We start from the raw sequence: 25,885 nt of genomic DNA on the forward strand, positions 1-25,885 counted from the left end.
AGTTGGACACGGTGATCCTCGTGGGTCCCTTCCAACTCAGCATATTCTATGATCCTGTGAATTTTAGGACCCGGCCAGCCTACACACATCCTGTGTATCAGTCAATACTGCTCACTCGCAGCTCTCGGCTGCACTTTCCCGGTGGCGCAGAACCCCTGGGCGCGCTTCTCCCGGACGCGGCGCTGCTGTATCGCACCCAGGCGACGGGCGCCCATCTGCTGCAAAGCTGCTGCAGTGAAGCGCCGCGGCACCGCCATCTCCCTACCAGCGCAAGGAGTACCGGCTGCCAATGCCGCTGGATGAAAAGCCGCTGGCTGGGCTCCGCTCCACACACAAGCGCTTCCAAGACACTCCCGTGCATGGATGCGCACCCCGCCCCACAGGTAACCAGGCAACGGCCAGCGCGGCCCAGCCCCCCGCGCCTCTTCGGAAAACGAGAATACAAAAGGCGACAACTTTTATTTGCGGCGGTGCGGGACAGGGCGAGGAGGCGGCGGGCCGGGCGCGGAGTCCCCAGCGTTGGGCAGGGACACAGAGGGGCCGGGCGGCCGCCCTCCCCCATCTTGCTTAAGGACGGGTACCCGAAACCAAGATGGCGCCCGGGCGCTGAGCGCGGGGCCAGCTCTTCCCCGCCCGGAGCGGAAGTGACGCGACGCCCGCCCCGCTCCCTATGGTGGCTCCTCTGTTTCCCCGCGGGCCCCGTGTCTCTTCCTCCGGCCCGACGGAAAATGGCCGTGCGGCTGCCATAGGGGAGCGGGGCTGCAGGGAGTTCCGCCCGCCAGGTGAGGGAGGCGAAGGGGCCGCGGGGAGGTTCGTCAGGGCGGTGGCCCCGGGTTGGAGGGAAGATGGCGGGGGAAGCCTGAGGGGGGCCCAGCCCGGCCCCGCCCCCCGGGCGCCTCCTCCCGCCTCCCTTCCCCCTCCCGGGCCGCGCGGTGTCCGCGCGCCGCGCCGTCCCGCCCTCCCCTGCCGCGTGACCTCGGCGCTCCGCAGCCATTATCCCGATTATCCCGGGCCAGACCCCGGGACCGGGCCAGGAGCGGGCAGGCGCCGTCACTGCCCTGCCGCGGGCCGCCGCTTCCCGCGGGAGCCGGGCCGAGCCGGCGTCGCTCCTCCCCGCGCCTGGACGGCGCCCCGGGAACCGAAGGTAGAAGGGGGAAGGGGCGGCGGGAAGCGGAGGCTGATCTTCCTTGTAGCTGTTCCCTGGAAGCCCCGCGAGGCGGGGGTGTGGGGAGGGAGCGTCCGGCGCCGTCGGGCCTCGCCCCGGGAGTGCGGCCTTTGGCTCTGGGCCTCCTGTGGGAGGCGGGAAGGCCCGAGGGGATGTGGCTGTGCAGCACAGATTACGGGAGTGTTAAATCTCCCCGTTATTCTCGCGGGTGTGACGCCGAGGAGGGAAACGGTGCTGGGGAGAAAGGATGCTTCCCGGTATTGGATCAGCCTTTACGGTCGATGGAGGAACTTCCCTTCGGGCATGGCTGTGGTTCAGGCTCGGCTGCCTGAAGCACCCCGCGCCTTCCCTGCCCTGCTTACAGATGCTCGCAAAGCCCCTTGAGGGGCAGGAGTGGGTTTCAGCCCCTTGCTGAAGGGTGCTGTTGTGTTCCCAGTGTTGATCACAGTGTACTGTGACTGTAGTTGCAGGATCTTATCCATTATTTCTCCTTTGCTTTGTAACCTCCCTACTTTTCACCTTTAATTTTGTGAGAATCAGATTCTTGCCTTCTGTGTCATGGTGATCCTTTACCAAGTCACTTGTTTATCTCGGAGATCAAAGTTTTGCCTTCACTGCAGCAGTTAAATTTTACTATACAGAAAGGCCCGAGGGTATGCAAAACAAAGGTGCTCTTGACGCTGCAAGTAGTCACTGCTTGAGCAATGGCTGGCATATTGTAAATGTATAAAAACATCACTTAGAGTAGTTGTTCTCAGTGTGGGAGGGATTGATTAAAGAACGTGGGGTTCCAGGAAAATGCTGTTGTCTAGCTGTTGTCTTTCTCCCCTTTCCTCCTCATTCTCCTCTCCGATAATCACGTTGTTTTGGACAAAAGTAGGGAAAATAAGGGGATAAAGGCTCTGGCATGATGTGTGCTCCAAGCATGCAGCTTCTTATGGCATGGAGAGTAGGAATTGCATCCTCCCACTCGTCGCTTTTGATGTTGAGTGACAGGCTGTGCTGAATGGCAGGACGAGGTTCAGTGTGTTACATCTGTTGGTAACTGCCTCTCTCCTGGCCAAGACTTTAGTGGGCCCTCCTCTGTGGAGGCCACAGGTGAAGGCTGTTGCTGAGGGAATTCTTCCCTGGGGGAAGTAGGGAGGATCATGTACCATGGAGAAGGGCCTGTTTCCATTGGGCATGCAGAAAACTCGGAGTGGTTGTAGAAATTTGGAAAAGATCAGCAGGGAGTTGTTTGGATCTAGGGTGCAGGTATTTGAATGGATTATATTCAGTCTGGTTGTCAAGGAGAGATAGTGATATAGAGGTTTGAGGAATGCCAGAGAACGTTTAGGGATTGTTTACAGATGGGATAGGTGAAGGAAGCTAATGAGGAAAGTAAGCCTTTGGGTTACAACTGTGTTCTGTTTGTCAGAGTCTCTCCCAAAGGTATTCTCAATAAGTGCACTGGTGTTCACTGTGCTGTCAGTGACCTCCCTGCAGCCTTGTGGTAAATGGAATCTGGGAGACCTGAAAAGTCAGCTTTTGCCCAGAGTATTTTTTTTTCTGGATCAGGTCACTGCTGCAGCCCACCAAGCTGTGGTATCAGTCTTGAAACAAATGAGGAAGGGACAGTTGCCTTTTCTGCAGCAGCATGCTTGTACTTCATCACAGAGATTGTGGAAACCACGGTGTAAGGGCATATGAAAACACTATGTTTAAAACTCACGCACACAAAAAAACCACCACCAAAAAACCGGAAAGGCTATCCAAAACAACATGTGTCCAGAGGCATGCTAATTTCTTTTTGTGTATTGAGAAATTTCTTTTAAAAAGCCACTTCGCTTTCTGTGTTTTTTAGTTAGAGGAGAAATATGCTTTTGTTTGCCAGTAGTATTACATAAAAGAACAGCTAACAATCATATGACAGTTTTTTTCAGAGGTGATTTTGCTCTTACTAGGTTGCTGTCTTTTGACTTATCTTCCAAGTATTTTGTAGTGTTTTCTATAAGGAAATGAATTAATTTGGGGGTAAAAAGGCTTTAGTATGTTTTACTGTTTCCACTGTACTTCCAGCATATGAAACAGGGAGAATAATGCTTCCTAGATCTTATTTGTACTTTCCAAGATAGTTTGGGCAAATTTGCCATGGAATTTTAGTATTTGTAGGAATCTAAGTCCTTGATGATCTGAGTAGCACTGTCACTATGAAATGCATTCTGTTCTTATGTGTAATGTGCCGCTGCTACGTTTGTTTTTGTGGACGTTGAAAGAAAAGGGAGGGAAGAGGTAAAGAGTGGATAAGAAAGCACAGCAGATGTGCACACGCTGAATAGATGACTTACAGTGCTGTCTCATTAAGACTTTCTGTAATTCAGTATGTGTATTATGAGAGAATACTAAAAGTTGTATGGGATTTCTAGTAGACTGTCCTATCCCCTTTTGTTTTGTCATGATTGTATAATTCCCATGTCTTTTGAAGCCTGAATCTCTGAATGAACATGCATTTTGGAAACAGCTTGTGAATCACTTTAATAAGATTTGGATTTAAATCTTCCTGACAGCTCTCAAGTTACGCTTAAGCAAGAGAAATACAGACTACTAAATAACTCTAAATGAAGGATAGCTAAAATAGCGAAGCTAAGAGGAAGCAGTGTTTTGCTAGTGTAAGTGGGTATAACTGTCCTAAAATGTCTTAAACTTACGTGTGGCGTGTAACTTGTAAAATGGCTTAAGAGATGTGTTGTATCTACAGTTTGTGTACTCTGAGAAAATTTCAACATCAGTGGTGCAGTAAAGACTCTGGAAAATAATGTTTAAAAGGAGTTGGAAACAGTTTTCCTTGTCCTTTTTATTTTTTTATTAAAAATAGCAAATGCTAACAGTGTTGCTTCCTCATTATTGTCTTGCTTGTGGTATTCTGGTGCATATCTTGTTTTTGCTTAATGGTTACACTTGCTGACCAAGACTAATTTAAGACACAGATCCTGTTGTTATTTCATAAAGAAATATTTTTTGAATGTGACTCAATATCTGACAGGTGATGAACTAGCCAATTTTTAAAAAAGTCGTGGTTTCTGTGTTTAGGTTTGGTTGTTTGGGAATGTTTGGTTTTGTTGGTTTTAATTTTTTGTGGGTGTGTGTTTGTTTTGGTGGGGGCTTTGTGTGTGGGGTTTTTTTCTTTTCTTTTTTTTTTTTTTTAAAGCTGCTTGCAAGTACTGTTAAAAAGCTTAAATACCAAGTTTATTGTTTCTGAAGTCTATGCCAGGCTGGTTTCAGGGAAGCTTTAAGACTGTGCTGCTGCCAAAAGAAGCAGTCCTGTCTGGCTGCTATTTCAACTTCCTTGTGTTGGTCCAGACGTTTGTGGAGCTGTGTAATGAGCCATATCAGAAAAAATAATTTGTATTGAAAGTAATCTAGTATGTGCTTGCAGAAATACTTGTAGTGGCATAAAGGAGATCATTAGGAATGTGAGGAAACACAGGATGGGAGAGATGGGACTGTTTCTTTAAACTAGCAGAGCCAACGTATTCTGATTTAAAGTACTGTGGAGCTTTAGCAGCTTCCTTTGTAAAATCCAGATTTTTTTTAACATGGAAGTGAAATGACTCAGAGTTAAGTGTCACCTTTCTGCTGTTTAGGGTGGAAAGCAAGGTGGAAAGAAGCTTGAGTTGCCAAAAGTGTGGGAATTAGAGCCCTGGTGTTTCAGGCATAGACCATGTTCCTTGCAGTCGTGGTCCTCTTAAAAACACTGGTGTTAGTAATTTCCTCTTGTGTCACCTTGTTTCTGTGCACCTCTGGCAGGCTGTGTGTCTCTTTCTGAGACTAGTCCAGAGGAAAGCATCATTCGCTGAAGTGAGAGGGGCAGCTGCTCTTGCACAGCAACATATGATGCTTAGGACCTCTTTTTTCTTGGCCTTGAGTACTGGTGCCCTTACTTGGCATAGTGTAGCCACTACAGATTGCATGAGAGTCTACAGGAAGAGGCTGTGGATAATTTCATTTGATACTGATCAAACAGTATGTTGTAGTTGTGATGTTCTGAGGAGTGCGTAGTTTTTCTGTGAAAGTACGCAGCATATAGAAGCTTACTGTTAAAAAGGAGCTGTTTTCCTACATATTTCTATTACCATTATTGTTTCTAAATAAGCTTTAGTAGAGGTTAATAAATGTGAGATTCTTGCATATTATGAGAATATTTACACAGACTAAAAAACTCGCCAGCAATCTAGTATTTTCAATTTTTTTTTTTAATATAAACATTGTTTGGATAAGTGGGTGTTGTCTGTCAAGGTTTTACCCATTACAATTAAATGGGAACAAAAGTTGCACATAGTTGAGTGGTTTTTATTCAATAGTTAAGGTTTTCTGTTCAAAGCTCTTTTTCTTTCAAATGTTGTTATATCCATACTCTTCTTACAAAAAAAATATTTGGGAAAAGGGTAGCAAATATATTTTAGCTACTGTGGTTGGATGTAGTAAATCCAATGTCTTGTTTAATTAAAAAAAAAAAAAAAGAGGTGGATACTTTTTGCTTTGTCAGTTGTTAGGGAAAATTCCTAAAACTGTGTGGAACTGACTACAGGAGTTTGAGTTATGTGGAACTGACTACTGGAGTATGAGATCTTGTCTTCTGCCTAGAGGTTCTAAAGGTGAAGTAACTATCTTGTTCTATATCCCCAGGATCTAAAGACTTGTCTAAATTAGGATTTGGATTTAAGCTAACACCAGTTAAAGTCAGAAATATATATTATTTAAGTATTCATTTAAAATCTTGGACTGAATTTGAAGTTTGTATTACTTTTTCTGTAGTAGACTTCTGAATGCCTTCACTGACCTTTACTAGCTAATACCATCTCGCCTTTTGTCTAGACAAAATCTGAAATGGTCCGATACACTACTGTGCTCCTTCAGAGACTCATGCTTGCTGATGATGAGAAGTAAAAACTTAATCTTAATAAAGCATATATTTTGTAGAAATTGGAAATATCTTGGTCACTACTAGTGAATGGTAAGTGGACTTTTGAAAGCGGTGTTTATGAACACGAGTGCTACATTTCTTCTTTTAGATGAGGAAAATGTCTGTGAACAAGTGTGAAAGTGTCATTTTAGGAGCACTGGATGTCTTAACGTCTTTGGATTTAATGAATAAATTGTTGAGATGTAGTTTCTGGGAGACCCATCCTGTCTGTATTGAACTGGGACAAATTTCCTATTTTCTTGCTTTAGTGGAATTGAAAAGTTTGTTTAATGTTGAGCCAAAGTGCAAATGTACATAGTCTTAAGGCTTGAAGGTAGTTAACAGCTGAGTCCAGTGAAAAATTCATACATTTGAGACTGGTTTTATTATTACAATTATGCTTTGTTTCTGTATAACCTTAAAAGAGCTAGTTTTTGAAGTTGTTGGCTGTTTAGGCAAAATCATATATGTTTGCATTTTAAACAAGAAGGTATAATAGAGTAATGCTTCTATAAATGTTCCAAGAGAAACCTAAAGATAAAGCTTTCACTGTTGGCCTAAGTCCTCATCCCAATTGATTTTCTTTCCAATATGGTAGCTCCAATGAAGTGCAGAGCTATGTGTTAGATTTAAAATTGGTCTAACAGTTTGTCACTGTCCTTTTTACTCCCCTCTTTCTGGCTGCATGCTTTTATTTACTCCATAATCCAGCTCAGTTTGGCACTTCATTAAGCCACTTTGATAACCTATTTATGTGGAAGTGGTTTGTGGGTATCAAGAGCTTGGTCACTGAAGGACCTGAAGGATGTCAGGGCTGTTGTAAGGGGAAGATAATGTGTTACACAGCCCAGCAAGCAAGGCCAAAGGAGGAGTGGTCGCGTGTGCAAGGGGAGTAGGATTTGCCACTTGACAGTGGCTGGCTCTTGACCTGCTCCAGTCTTAGCATGCAGCTTCACTGCCCTTCCAAGAGTAAATTTGCTATTTCTTATGTGTTGTCTTTTCATGATAAACAGGTTAATGTTTGAACCCCTTTAAACAAAAGGTGTTACCTCTCCTTTAGTGAATGTTCATGTCTCTGACAGTCTCATTTTCTGTTCTATAGGAATCTGTATTGCTGAAAGCACAAATAGGGAGTTTTGAAAAAATTGCTTCATTGGCACCAACTAACAGTTTGAGGTAAGATGAATTCTGTTTTTAAATGTTCTGATTGAACCCAACTATTGAAAATTAAAACTGCTTTTGTTTTCCTAAAATTTATGATTGCAAGAAGAAGCTACAATATATAAAACTTTATAAATTAGTCTATCTCTTGTAAAGATCAACTATACTTGTCATACATAGAATGCAAAATGTATAAATGTTAGCTGAAATTGGGATATATTATAAACATTGTCCATCTGATGTTTGGTTTAAATTACTTGTAATAGAAAAAAGATCAGTTTTTCTATCACCCTTGGAAAATTGGCATGCATCATGTCTTACAACACTTTAAAAGCTCTAAATTTATGTTGCCTGTGAGTATTGAGCTTAAAAGATTATAACCCATTTTCTGTGAGTTTAATTGAACGCAATGAACTAGAAACCATCTTCTGAGTATAGGTTATGCAAATTCGCTTTTTAGTGGAATGAGCCCATAAAAAACAGCATTCAACATATTCTCCACCAAGGTAAATAGTTTTTTCTGAGTTACATGTAAAGCTAGTTTGGGTTAAAAAGTTTTGCTGGTTTAGTTTCAGGTGAGATTACACCTCTGGGGCCATGCAGACTTGTGGGTAAAGTCATGTGGGGCAGGAGGAACCAGCTGATAGGGGAAAGGGTTGGTCTGCTTTTTTCTTTTGGGTTCTCTTAGATGTGTCTAAAATCTCTGAAATTTTATTAACTTAAAATTAAAATCTGACATTGTTTTTGTCTTTACATAATTGAAGTATCACCCAGGTAACAAGACAGGTTATATAAAGTACCTTGCTGTGTTGAGCTTGTATTTTTAATTCAGTAATTTTAGATTTTAAAGCCTGTTTGCAACACAAAAGCTAGATGTTTGTTTCTTTCTATTTCTGTTTTAATTATTATTAAACAGTGATGATTATTTAGCATTCAAAGGCCTGAAAATATGTAGTTACTTGTTAATAGTTTATATTCAGATTGTCTAATGTGACCTTTTTTTTTTTTTTTTTTAAAGCTGGGCAATTTCAAAAGAAAATGGTAATGGGTCAAAGTTTTTATTAATTAAATTGGGGATTTTTAGCCACTGATCTGAAAACAAAAAGAAAAGGTGTGTATTTTTTTATGGTTAGCATTAATTCTAAATATTTACTGTGACTGTATGTAAGAAGAAATGATAGTTTATTATTTATTTTCTTTTAGGTCTCATGGCTTTATAATCATTTGTAGTTTTCATAGCTTACTTTGTGCTGAAGCACGTTGAATTTTGTTGCAAGCCATATTATTTAACTAGTTGTTAAAATCTTTAAGTTGGCCATGCATTTTACTTATAGATTAAAAAGCAAAGTTAACCTAAAAAGATGCAGGGTGAGCATCTTGACTAGTGGAAAATCAGATTAGAGCGATTAGCTTTAGTACACGTGGTTAAAGAGAAATAATACCTGTGGCTCAAACTTAACTGCTGGACAGAATACTTCAGGGCTTTTTCTTTCCTTATGTAAAAGGTACATTGTAGTGGACTTTAAACTCCTTCCAGAGAAGGAATAGTGCATTGGAAATGCAAGGAAACTACAAACTGCATAATAGCAAGACTTATGTTTAACATACATCAGAATGTCCAGAGTTATGTTCTTCGTGTCTTAATTTGCAGAAATGGTTTGGGTTTTTTTCTGTTTCTTCTTCTCTTCTACAGGATCAGCTTGCAGTTAAATCTGGAAAACCTTTTACTGTTATACTTTATCCTTTCAGGCAAAGTGTGTGCACTGCAGTAATGTTAAATTCTTTAAAATGTGGTTGAGCTTTTAATTTACTGATAAATGTACTCATACTGTCTCCAGAGTTCTTTCATTTAGCAAATGCTATACTTCTTTCTAATACTGTCATTTTAGTATATACAAATTTTGTTCATTTGTGTCATTTATATCATTTAGATGGACTCTAAATAGTTGCTTCCATTTTTTCCCCCTCCCCTCATTGCTTTTCCTTTTGGGAAGGAGTATATCTACTGAGAAAAATGGGTCGATCTAACTCTAGATCACATTCTTCAAGATCAAAGTCCAGATCTCAGTCCAGCTCTAGGTCAAGATCCAGATCACATTCAAGGAAAAAGAGATACAGGTAGGTTGATGTCACACTGCATGAAAAGGTGGTTTGGTATATTAGGTTTTGTCTGGAAAATGTTTTTCACTTGCATGATGCTGTGGCAGAAGTGAGCCTGGGATCTTATTTCATTTTAGGCAGTAGGCAAACTATGCTTTGAATGTAATTTTCGTTACTTTGTTTAATAATTGGGGGTTTTTTTCCATTTTCATGTATCTCAAGATAATTTCAGAATGCGAATGGTTCTTCATGATTTGTGGCCCTTTTGATTCTTCTCTTCCCCTTCATAAGATCTTTTTTTTGTCCAGTCTCTTTCTCTGTAATTTGTTCTGTATTTCTCACTCCACTTTTCATATCTGAAGTAACTTATAGCTTCAGTAGATAAACTTTGCTGTACCTTGTCTTCTTAGTTGCCTCCAGCCTTTCACTCATCTTTCTTACTAGTGGACTTTACCATCTCCCATAAAAGAAGTGGGTCAGTTGAATGTTTACTGCCTCATCAGCTGCTACCCACAGGCTGGCATATGAAATTGGGGGTCATGTAGCTTCATGTTCCAGGCTGTGAACCAAGGTGGCTGAGAAACTGAATGCCATGTTCCAGAGTGGTGATAATCTCTAATAAAATGGCAGGGCAGGCCACTGAGGCTGGTAACATCTTAATCATGTGATGCAAAGTTTCACAGTCCTTAGAAGTATAAACATGCTTATTACAGTAAATATATTACGGAAATAATAAATAGAGATTGTAGAAGTTACTGTAAGACTGTTAGTCCACGTCCTTTAGCATTCTGACTGCATTTGAGAAATCTAGCATTTAGTGTCAAGGCACTTCTTTCTTTTTGGTTTTCCAGTTGTCAGATGTTAATGTTTGCTTTTTAATTTTAGTTCTAGGTCTCGGTCAAGGACGTATTCACGATCTCGCAGCAGGGATCGTGTTTATTCTAGAGATTATCGCAGAGATTACAGAAATAATAGAGGAATGAGACGTCCCTATGGTTACAGAGGAAGAGGTAGAGGGTATTATCAAGGAGGAGGTGGTAGATACCATCGTGGAGGTTATAGGCCTGTCTGGAACCGAAGACACTCCAGAAGCCCTAGACGTGGCCGTTCACGTTCCAGAAGTCCAAAACGAAGGTCTGTGTCTTCCCAGAGGTCCCGGAGCAGATCTCGTCGATCTTACAGATCTTCCAGGTCCCCGAGGTCCTCTTCATCTCGTTCTTCATCCCCATACAGCAAATCACCTGTCTCTTCCAAAAGACGTGCGTCTCTGGAAAAGCAGGCAAAGAAAACTGAAGGGGCTCCTTTGCAAGATAGCCCCTTGAAAAATAAATCACAAGATGAACAGAAAGATACATTTGAACATGACCCATCAGAGTCTCTTGACGATTTTAACAAATCAGCAGCAGCTTCTGGCGACATTTGGCCTGGCCTATCAGCGTATGATAACAGTCCAAGGTCACCCCATAGTCCTTCTATTGCCACCCCACCTAGTCAGAGTTCATCTTGCTCTGATGCCCCTTTGCTTAGCACAGCCCACTCAGCAAAGGACACACCTCAACATTCCCATTCCATTCAGCATAGTCCTGAGAGGTCTGGCTCTGGTTCTCTTGGAAATGGTTCTAGCCGTTATAGCCCTTCTCAGAATAGCCCATTGCATCATATCCCTTCGAGGAGAAGCCCTGCAAAGACAATCCCATCACAGAGTGCCCCCCGTGAGGAAGCTCGAGTGCGGTCATTTTATCCTGAGGGTGGCGAACAGGAAGCTGCAAAAGGTGGAAAGTTTATGAAAAGGTAAGAATTAAATTATAAGCCTAAGGTTGCCTCTTAAAAAGTTAGAATTTTGTCTAGATCGTCACTATACATTGAAAAAGGCAATTTGGAACACTAGTACTATTAGTCTGGTTGGAACTGAGCTTGAAACGTGTGTACTAAGATGCTTCAGGATCTTGACTGCTGGCTAGTGAAGATAGGAATCTGTATCCTTGAGGAAAAATGGGTTCGTGCTTTTCCTTCAAGGTGTATTTTCTCGTACTCAATTTTTTGCTGTTAAGAAAAATCTTAATTGGAATAGTGCATCAGACTTGCTTATTTGATAGTGAATTCTCTTCAGGGATTTCAAAATTTTAATGGTTGATAGAGTTCGAAATGCAGATCTTCTGGAACTCAAAAAATGCTGATGTTTTGCAATGGTTTCTTTATGTTAACATAAACAGCACTGATTGCTAATCGTGTGGTGCAATATGACAGCTTTGTCTTGACATGCATTACTTATCAAAGAGAGTTGGTCTTGGTATTCTTGGAACATAATTCTGTTGATGTGAAGGAACTTCAGTGTGTATTTTCCAGTGAATGTAAAATTCTTCAATTCGTTCTTGAAATGTTTGATGTAGTAGTAATTTTTGAAAGTTGTAAAAATCTTACTGATATTAGACTGTTCCTTTCTAATGTGACTAGTACTTCAGTGGATTTCTTATAAAATGTGTTACAGAGAGAAGTTGTGACTATGCTATATAGGCTTGATTGTAGGCTTTTAAAAGAATTTGTCCAGTCAGTGATTTATTATGTAAAAAAATTACTGCTTAGAAGATCAAAAATATGACTCCCCTTGGTTTAGGTGTATTGAAGTTGGTGAATGTATTAGATGGAATTTTCACCTGTGTGAAAATAGTATATAGATAAGGCAGTGTGTGAAACAACTGGTAAGTGTGGTTCTGTATTTAGGAGAGCTGCCTTCTAAAGGTTCCCTGCTAAGCCTGTTTCAGATGTTGGAATTAGTAATATGCAGGATCTTGAAAATTGTTCACGTTTTTGTGGTACTCCTTTAACTTTTTCGGTAAAAGAAATACAAAAATGAATTGTAGTCTGAATTCTCAAACTTCATGTGAATTTGATGGAAAAAATGAGTAGTATAAGAGAATGTGAAAATGGGCACTGATTAAGAAAAAAAAGCCACTAGCTTTCTTATAAACTGTAGCAGAAAATTTCTAGGTAGTCTCCTCAGATGCCTCCAGTAGTGCATAAAGGACAGTGGATACAGTGTTAATGGTGTGCGAAGCATTGCATGCTACAGTTAATTGCTCGGAGGAATGTATTTTCATCATCATCTTGGTGTGGGATTGACACGAAAGAGGAATGCAAGTGAACTGGAATGAATGCAATCCAGAGTTACGAGTCTCTTCTTTGCTATCCACAGGTACACAGATGAAGAGTCTAGAGTATACCTGCTTGATAGGGGTAATACCAGGGAGAAGGAGGCCCAGAAGGAGAGAGGATCAGAAAAAGGGAGGACAGAGGGAGAAAGGGAATGGGAGGAACAGGAAACTTTAGATTTTTTCATTGATAAAGAGACTGGGAAAGAAAAGTTTAATGACTCTGAAGGGGAGGACACAGAGGAGACAGAGGATTACAGACAGTTCAGAAAGTCTGTCCTGGCAGATCAGGGTAAAAATTTTCCTACTGCATCTCACCGGAATGCTGAGGAGGAAGGAACCAAATACAAATCTAAAATATCAATCAAGGGCAATAGAGAGAGCGATGGATTTAGAGATGAGAAAAGTTATAAGCTTAAAGAGACTGGCTATGTAGTGGAAAGGCCTAGTGCAACAAAAGATAAGCACAAGGAAGAAGACAAGAGTTCTGAGAGGCTAATGATGAAGAAAGAAACTCAGTCACCTGAGCAGGTAAAGTCTGAAAAGCTCAAAGAACTCTTTGATTACAGTCCCCCTCTACACAAGAATCTGGATGCGAGAGAAAAATCCACCTTCAGAGAGGAGAGCCCACTTAGGATCAAAATGATAGCCAGTGACTCCCATCGTCCTGAAGTTAAACTCAAAATGGCACCAGTACCTCTTGATGATTCCAATAGGTAAATTATTCCACTTTACAGTGTGGTTCTCCATTTGTCTGCAGTATTGTTCATCTTTATTTAAACTATTGGTTTCTTTTTGTGTGTCTCTTTTCTGTTGTTGATGCATTTTAGACCTGCTTCCTTGACTAAAGACAGGCTGCTTGCTAGCACACTTGTTCATTCCATCAAGAAGGAGCAAGAGTTCCGATCCATCTTTGACCACATTAAGTTGCCACAGGCCAGCAAAAGCACGTCAGAGTCATTTATTCAGCACATTGTGTCCTTGGTTCATCATGTCAAAGGTATGTATTTAGTTTATCGTATGGGATACATGTCTGACCACTTCGTTTAAACCTATTTGCTGTTTCTAGTATGGGAAGATTTCAGCCCTTTTTTAATGTTGATTTAGCCAGACTTTCTTCCTTTTAAGGTATGCATAAAAATAATTAGAAAAATAATAGCCACAGACGCTAGTATAAAAAAAAACACAAGCAGTGTAGAGTATAGTAGCAGTTATACTATGTTTTTGGATAAATTTTTGAATGTAGGTAGCATATAAAGTTTTCTAGTGTAGTTTAAACATACTACATTAGTCAATTTTTTCTTATTTAATTTTATTTTAATGACTCTAATACACAATTTATATTAAGTGGTGCAGTGTGGGTTGACAGATGTCTTTAGTACTGTAAATACAATGCCATTCCTTTTGGAGCACCCATAGAGGTCATTTCCAGGTTCTTATTAGAAGGGGGTCTTTCTCTTAGTAAGATTTAGGAAAAAATGTGTTCTAAATGATGCTAAAATCCATGGTGATATTTCATTTTATTCCTATTTGACAGTATTGTCAGGAATTTCACTTCAAAGAAATTTGGCAGTGGCTAAATAAACCTCTGTTAAATGAGTTACTCACTAATCATTTTCTGTTTTAACAGTAGTGGCTGTTTAACGCGAACACCAAAAAAACCTCTCAACAAACCAATCAGAACAATGAAAGTCCCCCCCAAAAAAACCTGAAACCCAAACCTAGACCATCAACGTAGATATATTTCACTTAGGTCCTATATCCTCTTAAGTTTTTTTGATGGGAAAATAGATAATTCCTAAAATCCAGTGAGGATATCTAGAGAGTTCTTCAAATGCTTTTTTGTATAGCATTTACTTTATTTCACTGGGCTGTTGTCTTGTTTCTGTGTTAAATATAACTGAGATAATATGGAGCTAGTGAAAATAATTTTACCACATCATCATACTAAGGGGTAATGTGGAAATGCTTAGTTAGGTGGCCAGTTTCAGTGAATCTGTGTCCAAGCATTGTTTTTAAGATGTGTTAGATTTTAAAATTGCTAAGATTTATGTGCTGGAAATATGTGCTGACATTAAAAATACTTTGTTGGCATAATTTGGATTACTAAAGGCAAATGATTTCCTGCATTTTGAATTACTTATAAAGAAGAAGGTAATAGTCAACAATAATGGATTATGGTAATGGATTAGATAAAAAAACCAATATTGGGACACCTGTTTAGAGTATAATGATTTGTTGTGAAAGTATCTTATTTTATTGCTATGTGAAGAAATTTAAGGCTCAATCCAGTGAGAGCTTCTCTAAGTTTTTGCTTATATGGTGCATATGTAGCTATAGGTGAAAATACTACTTCTGAAACTCTCACATGTTGATCACAGAGTAGAATTTTTCTATGAACTTTTGTGTGTTAAATATCTGGTAAATATAACAGCTTAACAGCCTATATAAGCAAGTTATTAGAATATGTACAGTTATGGTTGCTTTTGAAAGCAGAACATCTCTTTAAGTTTCATATTTACTATGGTCTGTGATCAGATTTTTAGTAACACTTTTAACAAATTGAAGTTATGTTCGTTATTGGTGTGATGCGACCAGTCTGAACAGCTCTTTATTGATGTAGAGCTGAAAATGCCCAGTGATGTTTTCTTTTTCATTGTAACTAGGTCCTGGAATGTGTTTTGAAATGGCAAAATCCATGTTACAAAAGTAAAATAGCTGTTGAAAGATACAGATGCCAAACAGGCAAAGTTGAACCTTCTGTCTTCCTGGCAAAAATGGCATAAAAACAGAGTTGCTAGCTCAAATTCCTGTGTTTGATGGAATTATGATTGAGGCACTACCCTTGTAGTGGCCGTTTCAAGTTTTAATGGTTGGTTATGAGACAAATACTGGATGCCGGGCGGTAAGTTGATACAGATGTATGTTGACCTGTTAAGCAGATAGCTTGCTTCATATGTAACATTTCATAGCTCATGACTTTATGTATTTCTATATTACATTTGAACACATTTGTTGAGCTGGTTTGAAAACTGAGTTTTGCTGTGGCTAATTTAACTGTCTTTGAAGGAAGGAGAAAATTTGTCAGAGAAGTTGTCAAGTTTGCCAAGATGCCAGATCCTTAAATGATTTTACCTATGTATAGGTGTACTAATTGTCTTGGATTGTTATCATCACAACTTCCAATCAAGAAATTGTATCCCTTTAAGAAAAGACTTGTCAGGTCTTTCATGTAGTTATTGAAGCATACATTACTTAAATGTTTTCACCTACTCTTATTTTAAGTTAAAGATGAGATGAATGGTAAACTGTACTTACTGCAAGTATTCATGACTCTCTAAGTAACTTCACTTTCTGTTGTGGGCAAAGTATAAAGTAACTGTTTAAGAAATTGCTCTTTCTTTCATTAGAGGAAAATGTCATTAAAAATGAGCAAGTCCAATCAGTAAATGATGCTTGAATTAGATATAATATAGTCATGGCATAGTAGACTTGCAGTGATGCTGTGCACTTAACTTTGTTTGGGTTACGGTGTGGAAAAATAGGGAAGCCGCCACATTTGCTTGTCCTGATAAATTTATAGAAAATACTGTTTATTGCCTGTTACTTGCCTTTGTCAGGAGTAAAATACCTGTCAGTTGAATTAAACTAATGAAACAGTGTTTTTTTTCTATTGTAACCAACAGAGCAATACTTCAAGTCAGCTGGAATGACCCTAAATGAGAGGTTCACTGCGTATCAAAAAGCCACTGAAGAACACAGCACCCGACAAAAGAGCCCAGAAATACATAGGTATATATGTTAACTACATATGCAGATGCTTTTTGTTTCAAATAATGTCTGCTTATATTTCTTTTGAGAATCCAAAATATTTTTTCTAATCTGTATGGGGTAATTTGTGTAATTACAAAATACCAAAAAAAAGCCCTTTTGTAAAAGAGAACTCATCTGAGTCGAGTCTGGCTTCATCTGTGGTTGTGTAACAGATGTCTTCTCTACCTCTGTATCTCATTTGGGATATATTTACTTTTCTCACATGCAGTGCTCAAATATTGAGGGGCATATGTCTTGAAGATGAAAAGAAGCCCTGTACATGCATCTTTCTTCTTCAGTGTGAAATGTTCCATCTCATACTACTTTAGTTTTTGTGTGTGTTAATTTACAGCAGTTTTTTGAAAAATCTGAGAACCCAAAAGGTAAGAAGGTAGGCATGCAAATGTAGTGTCTGATCATGTGCTATAATTTTATGATGCAGTGTACTATATTTGTGTTGCATGTGAGGATATGGTGTCCAACTCTACAAGTTTTCTTAACTGTTAAGTATTTTTGACTTCACAGCTAACTGTCATAATGCTGATGATTTCTTGGAGGGGGTGGGTTTTCAGCTGGTTACATATACTGATCCTTTTGAAATAAATCATTAAACATTTTTTTTATCTTCAAAGCTGTACTTAAAATGTGAAACATCAATCTGCCTATATTTGTGTTTTTAGCATACTTTACACAGAACAGAACCAAGGTTTTCAATTTTTAATCTGCTTCTGTATTCTGATGGTGGGGCTTTATATGCAAAAAGTTTGTCTACTGCAAAAATGCCTTCTCAGTTTTCTGTTGAAAAGAAGTGTTTGAGGCCATTAACAGTCACATATGTATATGGCAAGACACTGCTTTTATTTTACATTTAGGAGGATTGACATCTCTCCAAGTACCCTGAGGAAGCATACTCGTTTAGCAGGTGAAGAGAGAGTCTTTAAAGAAGAAAGTCAAAAAGTAGGTTCTAAGTAAATGTCCTACCTGTGCTTCTAAACTTAATTTATTGCTTCCTTTTAAATCTGAATTTCATCTGTTTGTGTATAAAATAAAAAGGTCATTTATATTTATAGTACCTGGAGTACTTTTATTTAGAATTTTTTTTTCCTTTGAGTAAAACATGTTATCTAGAAGCTCATTTATGTAGCATGATTTTGCTGGATTGATAATGTGGCATATAAGGTCAAGTCTTCTCCCATGCTTCCTTTCTTCTTGCATGTGTCTTGACCACTAAGCTGCCCAAGGACAAAGAACAGGTGTTGGGGCAGGGGGAAGTACCCACATGGTCAACGAGTAGTGTGTTTGAATTGCAAAAATGCTTGTACTCTGCTTAAAAACAATTCACCAGAAGAAATGAATACTTAAATATCTCCCCAAACCATGCATTATGGTGTGTATGCACCAAAAATTAGATATATCCCATTGCCTTGATGGGAATGCTTGTTTGAAACTGAAATTCTTAGCTGTTCTTTTTTTTAGATGTAGCCATTGCATGTAAAGGGCAAAGTCAATTTGTGTGCTGAAGTTTGTTGAGAAATGGGTAAATTCTATCTTTTTTTTTTTTTTTTTTTTTAATTGATGCCCAACTTCCCTTGTCACTGAGATTCTCTTCTGGACGTTTTATTTCAAAATTGTGTTCCAAAATATATATTTGTTTACAGGGAGATAAAAAATTAAGGTGTGATTCAGCTGATCTTCGTCATGACATTGACCGACGTAGAAAAGAACGAAGTAAAGAGCGAGGAGACTCAAAGGGTTCCAGGGAATCCAGTGGGTCAAGAAAGCAGGAGAAAACTCCAAAAGATTACAAGGATTACAAATCTTACAAAGATGACAGGTAAATATTTGAAGTCCTTATATAGAAATATACCTTCTAATTAGCCTTTTGTAATTGTAAGCTTAATTGCTTTCAATTTTCAATGTATAATGGAACATTTAATTTTAAACAATTAAAATTATTTGTTTTACAGCAAATATGTATTATCTCTCTTTTACACGGCTTATGGTGGATGAGGACAAAAACTTTGGAATAGCAAGCTAACACACTGAAAAAAAAAATGACAAATTAATCTGTCCTATTATCCAGGCTACATCAGGAGGTTGGACTTCAATGCAGTACATTTCTATAAACAGTTTGTGTAAGAACTTTGGTTCGTTATGCTTGATTCCGCACTTTTTCAACTCATAACACCCAGAGTATGAGAATTTTACTGATACTTAGGTTTTAACATGGGTGAGAAGGGGAATTTTTATTTTTTTCTAAAGCCAGTGGGCTGTTTTAAGAAAAAAACATTAACATATCTCAGTGGATACTGTGTAGAAGTGGTAAGAGTTACTTCAGGTATGACCTTTCTTTGATTAGAATATTAAAGTCTTGTAAATTGGGTCAAGTTAATGCCACTATGGGGTTACTAAGAGTCTTGATGTAGGAATTTTTTTTTCCCTGCTTTGTACTGTATATAGAATGAATTTTTACTTACGCTTCCTGATTCCCATTTACTTTCTGACTTCGGTATCCACATTTTCTTCCACTGGCTAATTCCCTACAGCCATCTACGTAGGGAAGCCCATACTATATCTTCTCAACAGTGTGCAAACTGAACTATGTAAAGTTTCTGTAAAACTTTTCCTTGAGGGCTTTTTTCCCTTTAACTTCTGTTTTCTGCCTCAGAAGAAAGGCAGATCTTAAAAGTAACAGAATCTCTTCATGGTGTCAGAATCTAGAAAAACTATTTTGCAGTTTGCAGACTGCTGCTTTCCAACTCACTAGCAATAATAAACATTTAATGCACTTAAATGTGTAAGAGGAGGCTGGAAAGTGGAACTATACTTCGCCTTAATATCTCAAATATGTAACACGTGTGACTTTATAACCAGAAGGGGGCTAGTTTCTCATAAAATATAGAGACACGGTTTAGTATAGCATGTTACAGACTATCTAGTACGTTTAAAATAGCACATAGTATATTTTTTTATTTTTCAGTAAACAAAAAAGAGATCAAGACCGTGCTAGGTCCTCCCCATCTTCCTCCCCATCTTCTTCTTCATCCAGTTCTCGAGAAGAAAAAGATTGCAAGAAGGAAAGAGATGAAGAGTTCAAAACCCACCATGAACAGAAAGAATACTCTGGTTTTGCAGGAGTCAACAGGCCAAGAGGCACCTTTGTAAGTTTTTCTCTTATTCTTTCCTCAAATTACGGAAACTTCACAACAGATAAATGAGGGAGTGTCTCACTGTTTAATATTAGACTGGACTTACTCCTGAGTTCTTTTATGTGATATACCAAAGCTAGTCTTTTTTTCTGGTCTTTTTTTTTCCCAGCAGTGCCCAGTAGCAGTTAAATGCTATCTAAATTTGCCATTAGAGGTCCTAGCATGAGGCTGGAAAAAAAGGATTTGATTATTTCTTGCTCTTGTGTAATTATGTTATTTCCTAATAGGATCTGAAAATTTAGTGTTCTGTAAAGTTTAAATCTTGTATTCTATTACCTCTTAACTCCCTGCAGCTGCTGTTTTTCCCTGTCACTTTAAGTTTGGTTTTACCCTCCTTTGTGTGTGATGCCTGCAACTTGTCAAATAGATAATGGCACATAATTACACCTCAACCTTGAAATAGCTGTATGGAGGAGATGGTATACTTGTTATTTTGTGTTTCTTTGGCTGGGACTAGCCACAGTGAGCATGAACGTTCATTGATTTACCTCTGGAATGTGTTTAAGCATTGTGATTTGGAAAGTGACACACTGACCATTAGAGTCTTCAGAAAAATCTTAAACTTCAAGATTCCATGTTAATGTAATTATTTAAATGGGAAATGTTAGGAGCATTAGAAAAGAGTAGTAATCAATAAAGGAGGCCTTGAAAAAGATAAGGAGCGCTTAAAAAACCCCCTAAACAACCCTAAACAAAACATAAAACCACCCCGAGACAGACACCCACCCCCAACAACACAGCAGAAGAAACCCCCAAACCAAAATGAATCACGGAAAAAAGTGCAAGTTCCATGTGGTTGGGGAAAAACTCTCAAATAGTCTTACATAATAGGTAGGAGAAATTTCATACTTTAACAATAATTCCTTCATGTAGCCTGTAATTAAGACTAAATAATGCTAAAATATATTGTTTAGTATAAATGTACATTGAATTGTTTGTACTAGTGTACAAAATAAGTTTTGAATTACATATGAGGGTGTTTGAAGTGCTTGTGGCATGTGTCAACACTTAAGGTTTGAATCATCCATCTAAAAACCTGTAGCTGCTTAGAAGAAAATTCAGAGTTCTAAATTTCGAACACTAAAAGTGCATCATTTCCTCCTTTCTTCTTATTTTTATATAGTTATGCTAAGTAACATCTCTCTGGCATAAATATGTAAGTCCTTGGATGGTGTAGGCATCAATTATGACTATCAGCACAATTTCCAGCTGTATAAGCTAACGGCACAAACAAAACAGAAATTAGCAAAAGCGGAGCTTAAAACTCCATCTCCTCTCTAAGAGATTTTGTGGAAGAAGACTCATTGGTTAAAGGCTTCCTGCTTTATAAAACCAGATTGTACATATTGTGAAAGAGATGCTATTTTATATGAAATTCAGGTAGATGTGAATTGGGAATTTAATAGACTTCTACTCATTTAATTACTAGTGACTGCCAGTTCTGACTATGCAGTAATAGATAGCTGGTTAATATTCCGTAATGACATACGTGGTCATACACAGGCTTTTTTAACAAATCCTCTGAACAGGTGAATCTAAATAGGCCAACCTCTTGACTCAGATCTCCTCTTTAGGGATACAGCTTGGCAAGTACTGAAAAATACAGACCAGCTAGTGTAGGAATATGTTTGTAAATGCAGGCTAATAATGGCTGCATTCCAGTAAATACTGCTTTGCTTTTGGAGTAAATAAGATGCTTTGGTTGTGAAGCCTTAGAGAACATAACATCTCCCCTCTCCAGCCAGTTAATATAAGCTAAATTGTCAATTTCATGTTAAATCAGCAACGGTTTTTCACTAACTTTTGCTGATATACTTGCTGATTCTGTTTAATTCTATGCATCTCATACATAATCATCGTGAATAGTTTTCAAATACGAACAGAAATAAGGTTAAGTAGAATTTTTCAGTGACAGGGTCATTAGTATCCAGCTCCAGAAGAAATTTGTGTGTAAAAGTTCTCTTTAAAAGGAGTTTTATACAGAAGTTGTACTCTCTATTTTTTGTAGTAAGCAAGCACATAAAGATGACACCATAGTAGATTTCACCTCCTGTAGTGCTTTACCTGAAAGAGATGATGTGGTAGGGGGAGGCATTCATACAGTGATGAGGAAAATTCTAGACATTTTTCTTTAGGGGAATCTGATCGTAGGACCTAATACCAGGAAATGTTGATAATTTTTTTTCTTTTTTAATCCTGTCATAATTTTGTCTCTATATCCTTCTCCCACCCCCCAGATCCACCAGGATACTGTTTGTTGTGCCCTAGTTTTGTAAAGCTGTTGGAAATAAAGAAAGCATGTAGTATTTCCTCTCCTGTACAGTTAGTCTCTTGCTTTACAAATTACTCTCCATGCAGTTATTTTTGGTTTTTGCCTACAGGGTATTGAATAGATCTTATGAGCCTTTTACTGATTGTTTTTCAGTCTGTTTGATTTCAGGGTAGTTTTAAAACTGTCCAGCATAAATTCTGTATTAGAAGTATTGGAGCTTTGGGGAATTAAGTGTTCATAACACTTCTCTTTTGAGTTAGTTAATCATATAAATTTTTTTGTCTGTGTTTATGAAACATGCTTATTTCTAACAAATTAAATTAGTCTCCAAGTTATGTTTTTGTACTGTTAGTCCAAAGATACAGAATTTTGTGCAATAGGCTGTTTATGGAAATTGTGTTCTGTAGCAATGGCAAGTTTTAGCGTTTTTATCTTTCCAGCCTAACCTTTCTTATCTCTTTGGATGAAGGATATAAAATCATTTAATGTTTTCTGCAAGCTAAGTATTTACATGGTAAGGGAAGTATATATATTACTACTTAGTGTATTCTGATTTAAAGGTTTTTTTGCTGTGAGACGTTTTAGCCTAATGTTTAAAAATACCATTAATACATTATAGAGAATATTTTAAGACACTCTTTTTTACTTCAAGCATTGCTACTCTGAACAGTACATACTGTTGATTTTTTTTTTTGAGTAAATAATTTACTCATTTGTAATTTAATTTGGCCTAAAGTACATTTTTTGAGTCTCTGTTAAAAATGTGTGAGTAACACACAGTGGATATACTACTTTAAAAACTGCATTGTTAGTATGTATTCTAGAATCACTTCCTCATAACTGATACGATTGACTCCATAAATGACCTCTACCTTCCCCTTGACAGTTTTCTCCCTCTTCCAGTCTAGTTTTCTTGTTTGTTTTTTGTCTGTGAACAGCTTCAGAAGCTATTCTGACCTTTTGTTGCAACACAAAAACTGCTGGTTTAACAGCAGTCAAAGGAAGTTCCTTTTTGGTGGTTGTGGGTAAACTTACGCCAAGTTCAAATGTGTTTCAATTAAGCTTAATAGAATCATTATTTCAAAGTGAATGCTTGAATATATTACTTAAGGTAATATGTGAATTTGAAAATGGTTTTACACTTGCAGATACTGTAATTAAGCACAGAAAGAGTATTTTCAGTAACAGAGAACTTGAACTCTTTGTGGTTTTATGTAAATGGATTAAATGACATCTTGGTTAATCAGTTTCGAATTAGGGGCAGAGGAAGAGCCAGAGGAGTCTTTGCTGGAACAAATACTGGTCCCAGCAACTCAAATACTACTTTTCAGAAGAGACCGAAGGAAGAGGAATGGGATCCTGAATATACCCCAAAAAGCAAGAAATACTTCTTGGTGGGTGTGGAGAACTCAATGTCTTATGCATGCTTTTGTTTTTTCAAACTTTCTACAAGTGTAGAAGTAGCATGCATGTGTGGACAGGGACTTCAGTGACCGTGAGAATTATCAGGGTGGTTGTAGTGTCTAGTTCTGCTTCTCTTGCATCTTTCTGCAGCAGGCTGGCATTAACTGAGGCCTGACACAGAACTTATCTCCAAAACTTTCATCAGGAGTGGGGAAGAAGGCAGGCTTAGACAAAAATTATTAAAACCAAACTTTAAAGCAAAAAGATTTGTGCTGTGTTTTCCTGTATTTATGTCTTTATGACATTTGAGCTTTGTCTTAGATTCATCTGGAATTTAAGATGTCTGACTAAGAAGTCTGCAAAAGTGAAAAATCAGGAAAAGCTGACAGTATTTGTGGATGTATGTAGGCTGACTTTGTTATGAGCAGTTTTCTGCTCTTAGTTGAGTAGTGTGATAGTCATAAGAAAATCACAATAGTTTTGATGCCTTTTTCCCATCTGGATTATGAAAGGAGGACTGTTGATGTAACCACTCTTAAGTAGTGTAGTATACTGAAAAGGTGGCCTCTACTCCAGTTGATTTCCTTAACAGTGCAAACTTAAAAGTATATTGTTTCACCACCAAAAAATAATAAGTAGTGAGGATTAGACCTTCTCCTATAGTATTACAGCTTGCCACAAATATGTTAACAGGTAACTAAGAAATAATGCAATCCTGGTTTGGATGATTGTACAAGGAGTTTTCTGTCTTCCTACACATATATAAACTTTTCTGATCTGTAAACATAGAGATACGATAATCTATTTATTAAGAGATGCTATGATACTAGAACAGTTAATTGTAGCTATTACACTTGAATTCATTAAAAATGTTTTTAGACAAAAATTACACCCTTTAGCTACTTTTATATAGTTATTAAACTGCTTAATATGGGTGTGATATATTTAGTAGTTCAGATTTCTTTCCAAATCACAAGTAAAAAAAAATATGTTGAAGCAAGTGTACCTCACCATTCTAAATGTAAACCTTTTTTTATATTAAATAATTGTCTGTAGCTTTTATGCAGTGCATGGAATGATTGTCAGAACTTAACAAACAGTATAAGATTGTATTTGATAGCAAGACAGCAAAGTTTGGCTTATTAACCAACTCAACTGTTGTTTGTTAATGTCAGATTTAAACATTTTAAACTTCATTTGCCCTGTGTTGTGCTGGGGAAGCGGGTTTTCTGAAAACTGCCTTCAGTTATTTTTCCTTATTAAGTATAAAGAACTGAAATAAAAATTATTTTTAAAAAATCCTAGTACATTCCTAGAGCTTCTTCTTTTTAAAGTAACAATTTTTTCCCCTCAAAACTAGTAGTTCTTTATTCTGACTGAAGTGACAGATAAGTGACAGATAAGCTATTTGTTACAACATTTAGTAGACCCAGAGCTAATAAGAGCTCTTAAAACAATGTTGTGGTTTTAATTACAGCATCATGAATTGTAAGAATATAGTTCATAATGGATTCTATAAATTATGATCCGAAGAGAACTTTTTAACATTTACTTTGTTTTATACATTTGCTATAGAGTGCTGACATCAAGGGGTACATTTAAGAGGTGTTCTAACCTTACTTTTTGTCTGGCATTATTGTAGCACGATGACAGAGATGATGGTGTGGATTATTGGGCCAAAAGAGGAAGAGGCCGTGGTACTTTCCAGCGTGGCAGAGGGCGTTTTAACTTCAAAAAGTCAGGTAGCAGTCCGAAGTGGACACATGACAAATATCAAGGGGATGGCATTGTGGAAGATGAAGAAGAAACGATTGAGAATAATGAAGAAAAGGACAGACGCAAAGAGGAAAAGGTAAATGGTTCAGTGGATTGCAGATTAGACAGTTTGTCTTGTAAGTCATTGGGTGCGAGTGGGGATCGCTTTAAAAGGTTTTGGACTTTGGTTATTAACAGTTTACAACAAGACTTTTCTTTCTTTCCACAGGAATAACCCTGGAAGAAAGTTGTAGCTGAAAGAGCAGCTGTTGCACCACCCTCACAACATTTTTAATATGTTTTTTTGTTGTCAAATGAATGTAAGCATTTTACTTAAATTTTACTGTTGGAAAGTAGTTTAGGGGGATTGTTTTTGTTTTAAGCCTTTAGAAAAAAATCATGATACAGTAAACTATGTTAATGATCGTACAGGTAGAAAGTAAAATATTTGTAACAACTTTTAAGAAATTTTACTGTTTGTTATATGCAGTGTAATTCTGCTTTGTCCAAATATATGGTCAAGTACAACTGAAAGTTTTGATTCTCCCCTATGTCTGTGTTTTATTCTGAAGTAAACTTACAGTTCTGCACACCTGAAATCTTGGAGCAGCATTTTTTATAAACTGATTACTACTTCTGTGTTACCTTTTTATAAGAATTGTGTTTAAGGGTAGTTACATAGTCATAGTGTAAGTACAAACAGTTGTGCAGAATGCTGATTATATGTTCACAAGAATCACATTCACGTAGTATCAGTGATAAACCTGGATTCTTATTCCACCCTGTGAGAGTGCAGCAAGAATTTTGCTTTAACGGTGAAATTTTCGCTCTTCTTTAGTAGCCTAAGAAATACATTCGTACATAAATACTAAGTGAGTTTCAAGTGTATTCTTTGATAGCTTAGTCATCAGCAGA

The 25,885-nt window shown here is 38.1% G+C and overlaps 1 protein-coding gene across 15 annotated transcripts; it reads left to right on the forward strand.

Moving 5' to 3' along the window:
* Window positions 1-264: 264 nt before the first annotated feature.
* Window positions 265-25,569, forward strand: BCLAF1 (BCL2 associated transcription factor 1). Of its 15 annotated transcripts, XM_064649388.1 has the most exons (15): window positions 910-1,144; window positions 6,020-6,158; window positions 7,210-7,283; window positions 8,287-8,379; window positions 9,263-9,386; window positions 10,254-11,159; window positions 12,562-13,233; window positions 13,348-13,517; window positions 16,204-16,309; window positions 17,203-17,287; window positions 17,989-18,164; window positions 19,311-19,491; window positions 23,059-23,205; window positions 24,858-25,067; window positions 25,200-25,569. In XM_064649388.1, exons 5-15 carry the CDS (start codon window positions 9,283-9,285, stop codon window positions 25,203-25,205), a joined length of 2,763 nt encoding a protein of 920 aa, XP_064505458.1. In that variant the 5' UTR covers window positions 910-1,144; window positions 6,020-6,158; window positions 7,210-7,283; window positions 8,287-8,379; window positions 9,263-9,282; the 3' UTR covers window positions 25,206-25,569. The 15 variants fall into 15 exon arrangements, with proteins under 15 accessions (XP_064505461.1, XP_064505457.1, XP_064505453.1 ...); XM_064649391.1 differs by lacking the exons at window positions 910-1,144; window positions 6,020-6,158 and adding an exon at window positions 265-383; XM_064649383.1 differs by lacking the exons at window positions 910-1,144; window positions 8,287-8,379 and adding an exon at window positions 278-383.
* The last annotated feature ends 316 nt before the right edge of the window (window positions 25,570-25,885 follow it).

Source organism: Pseudopipra pipra, chromosome 3 (genome assembly GCF_036250125.1).
Source record: "Pseudopipra pipra isolate bDixPip1 chromosome 3, bDixPip1.hap1, whole genome shotgun sequence".
Classification (NCBI taxonomy): Eukaryota; Metazoa; Chordata; class Aves; order Passeriformes; family Pipridae; genus Pseudopipra; species Pseudopipra pipra.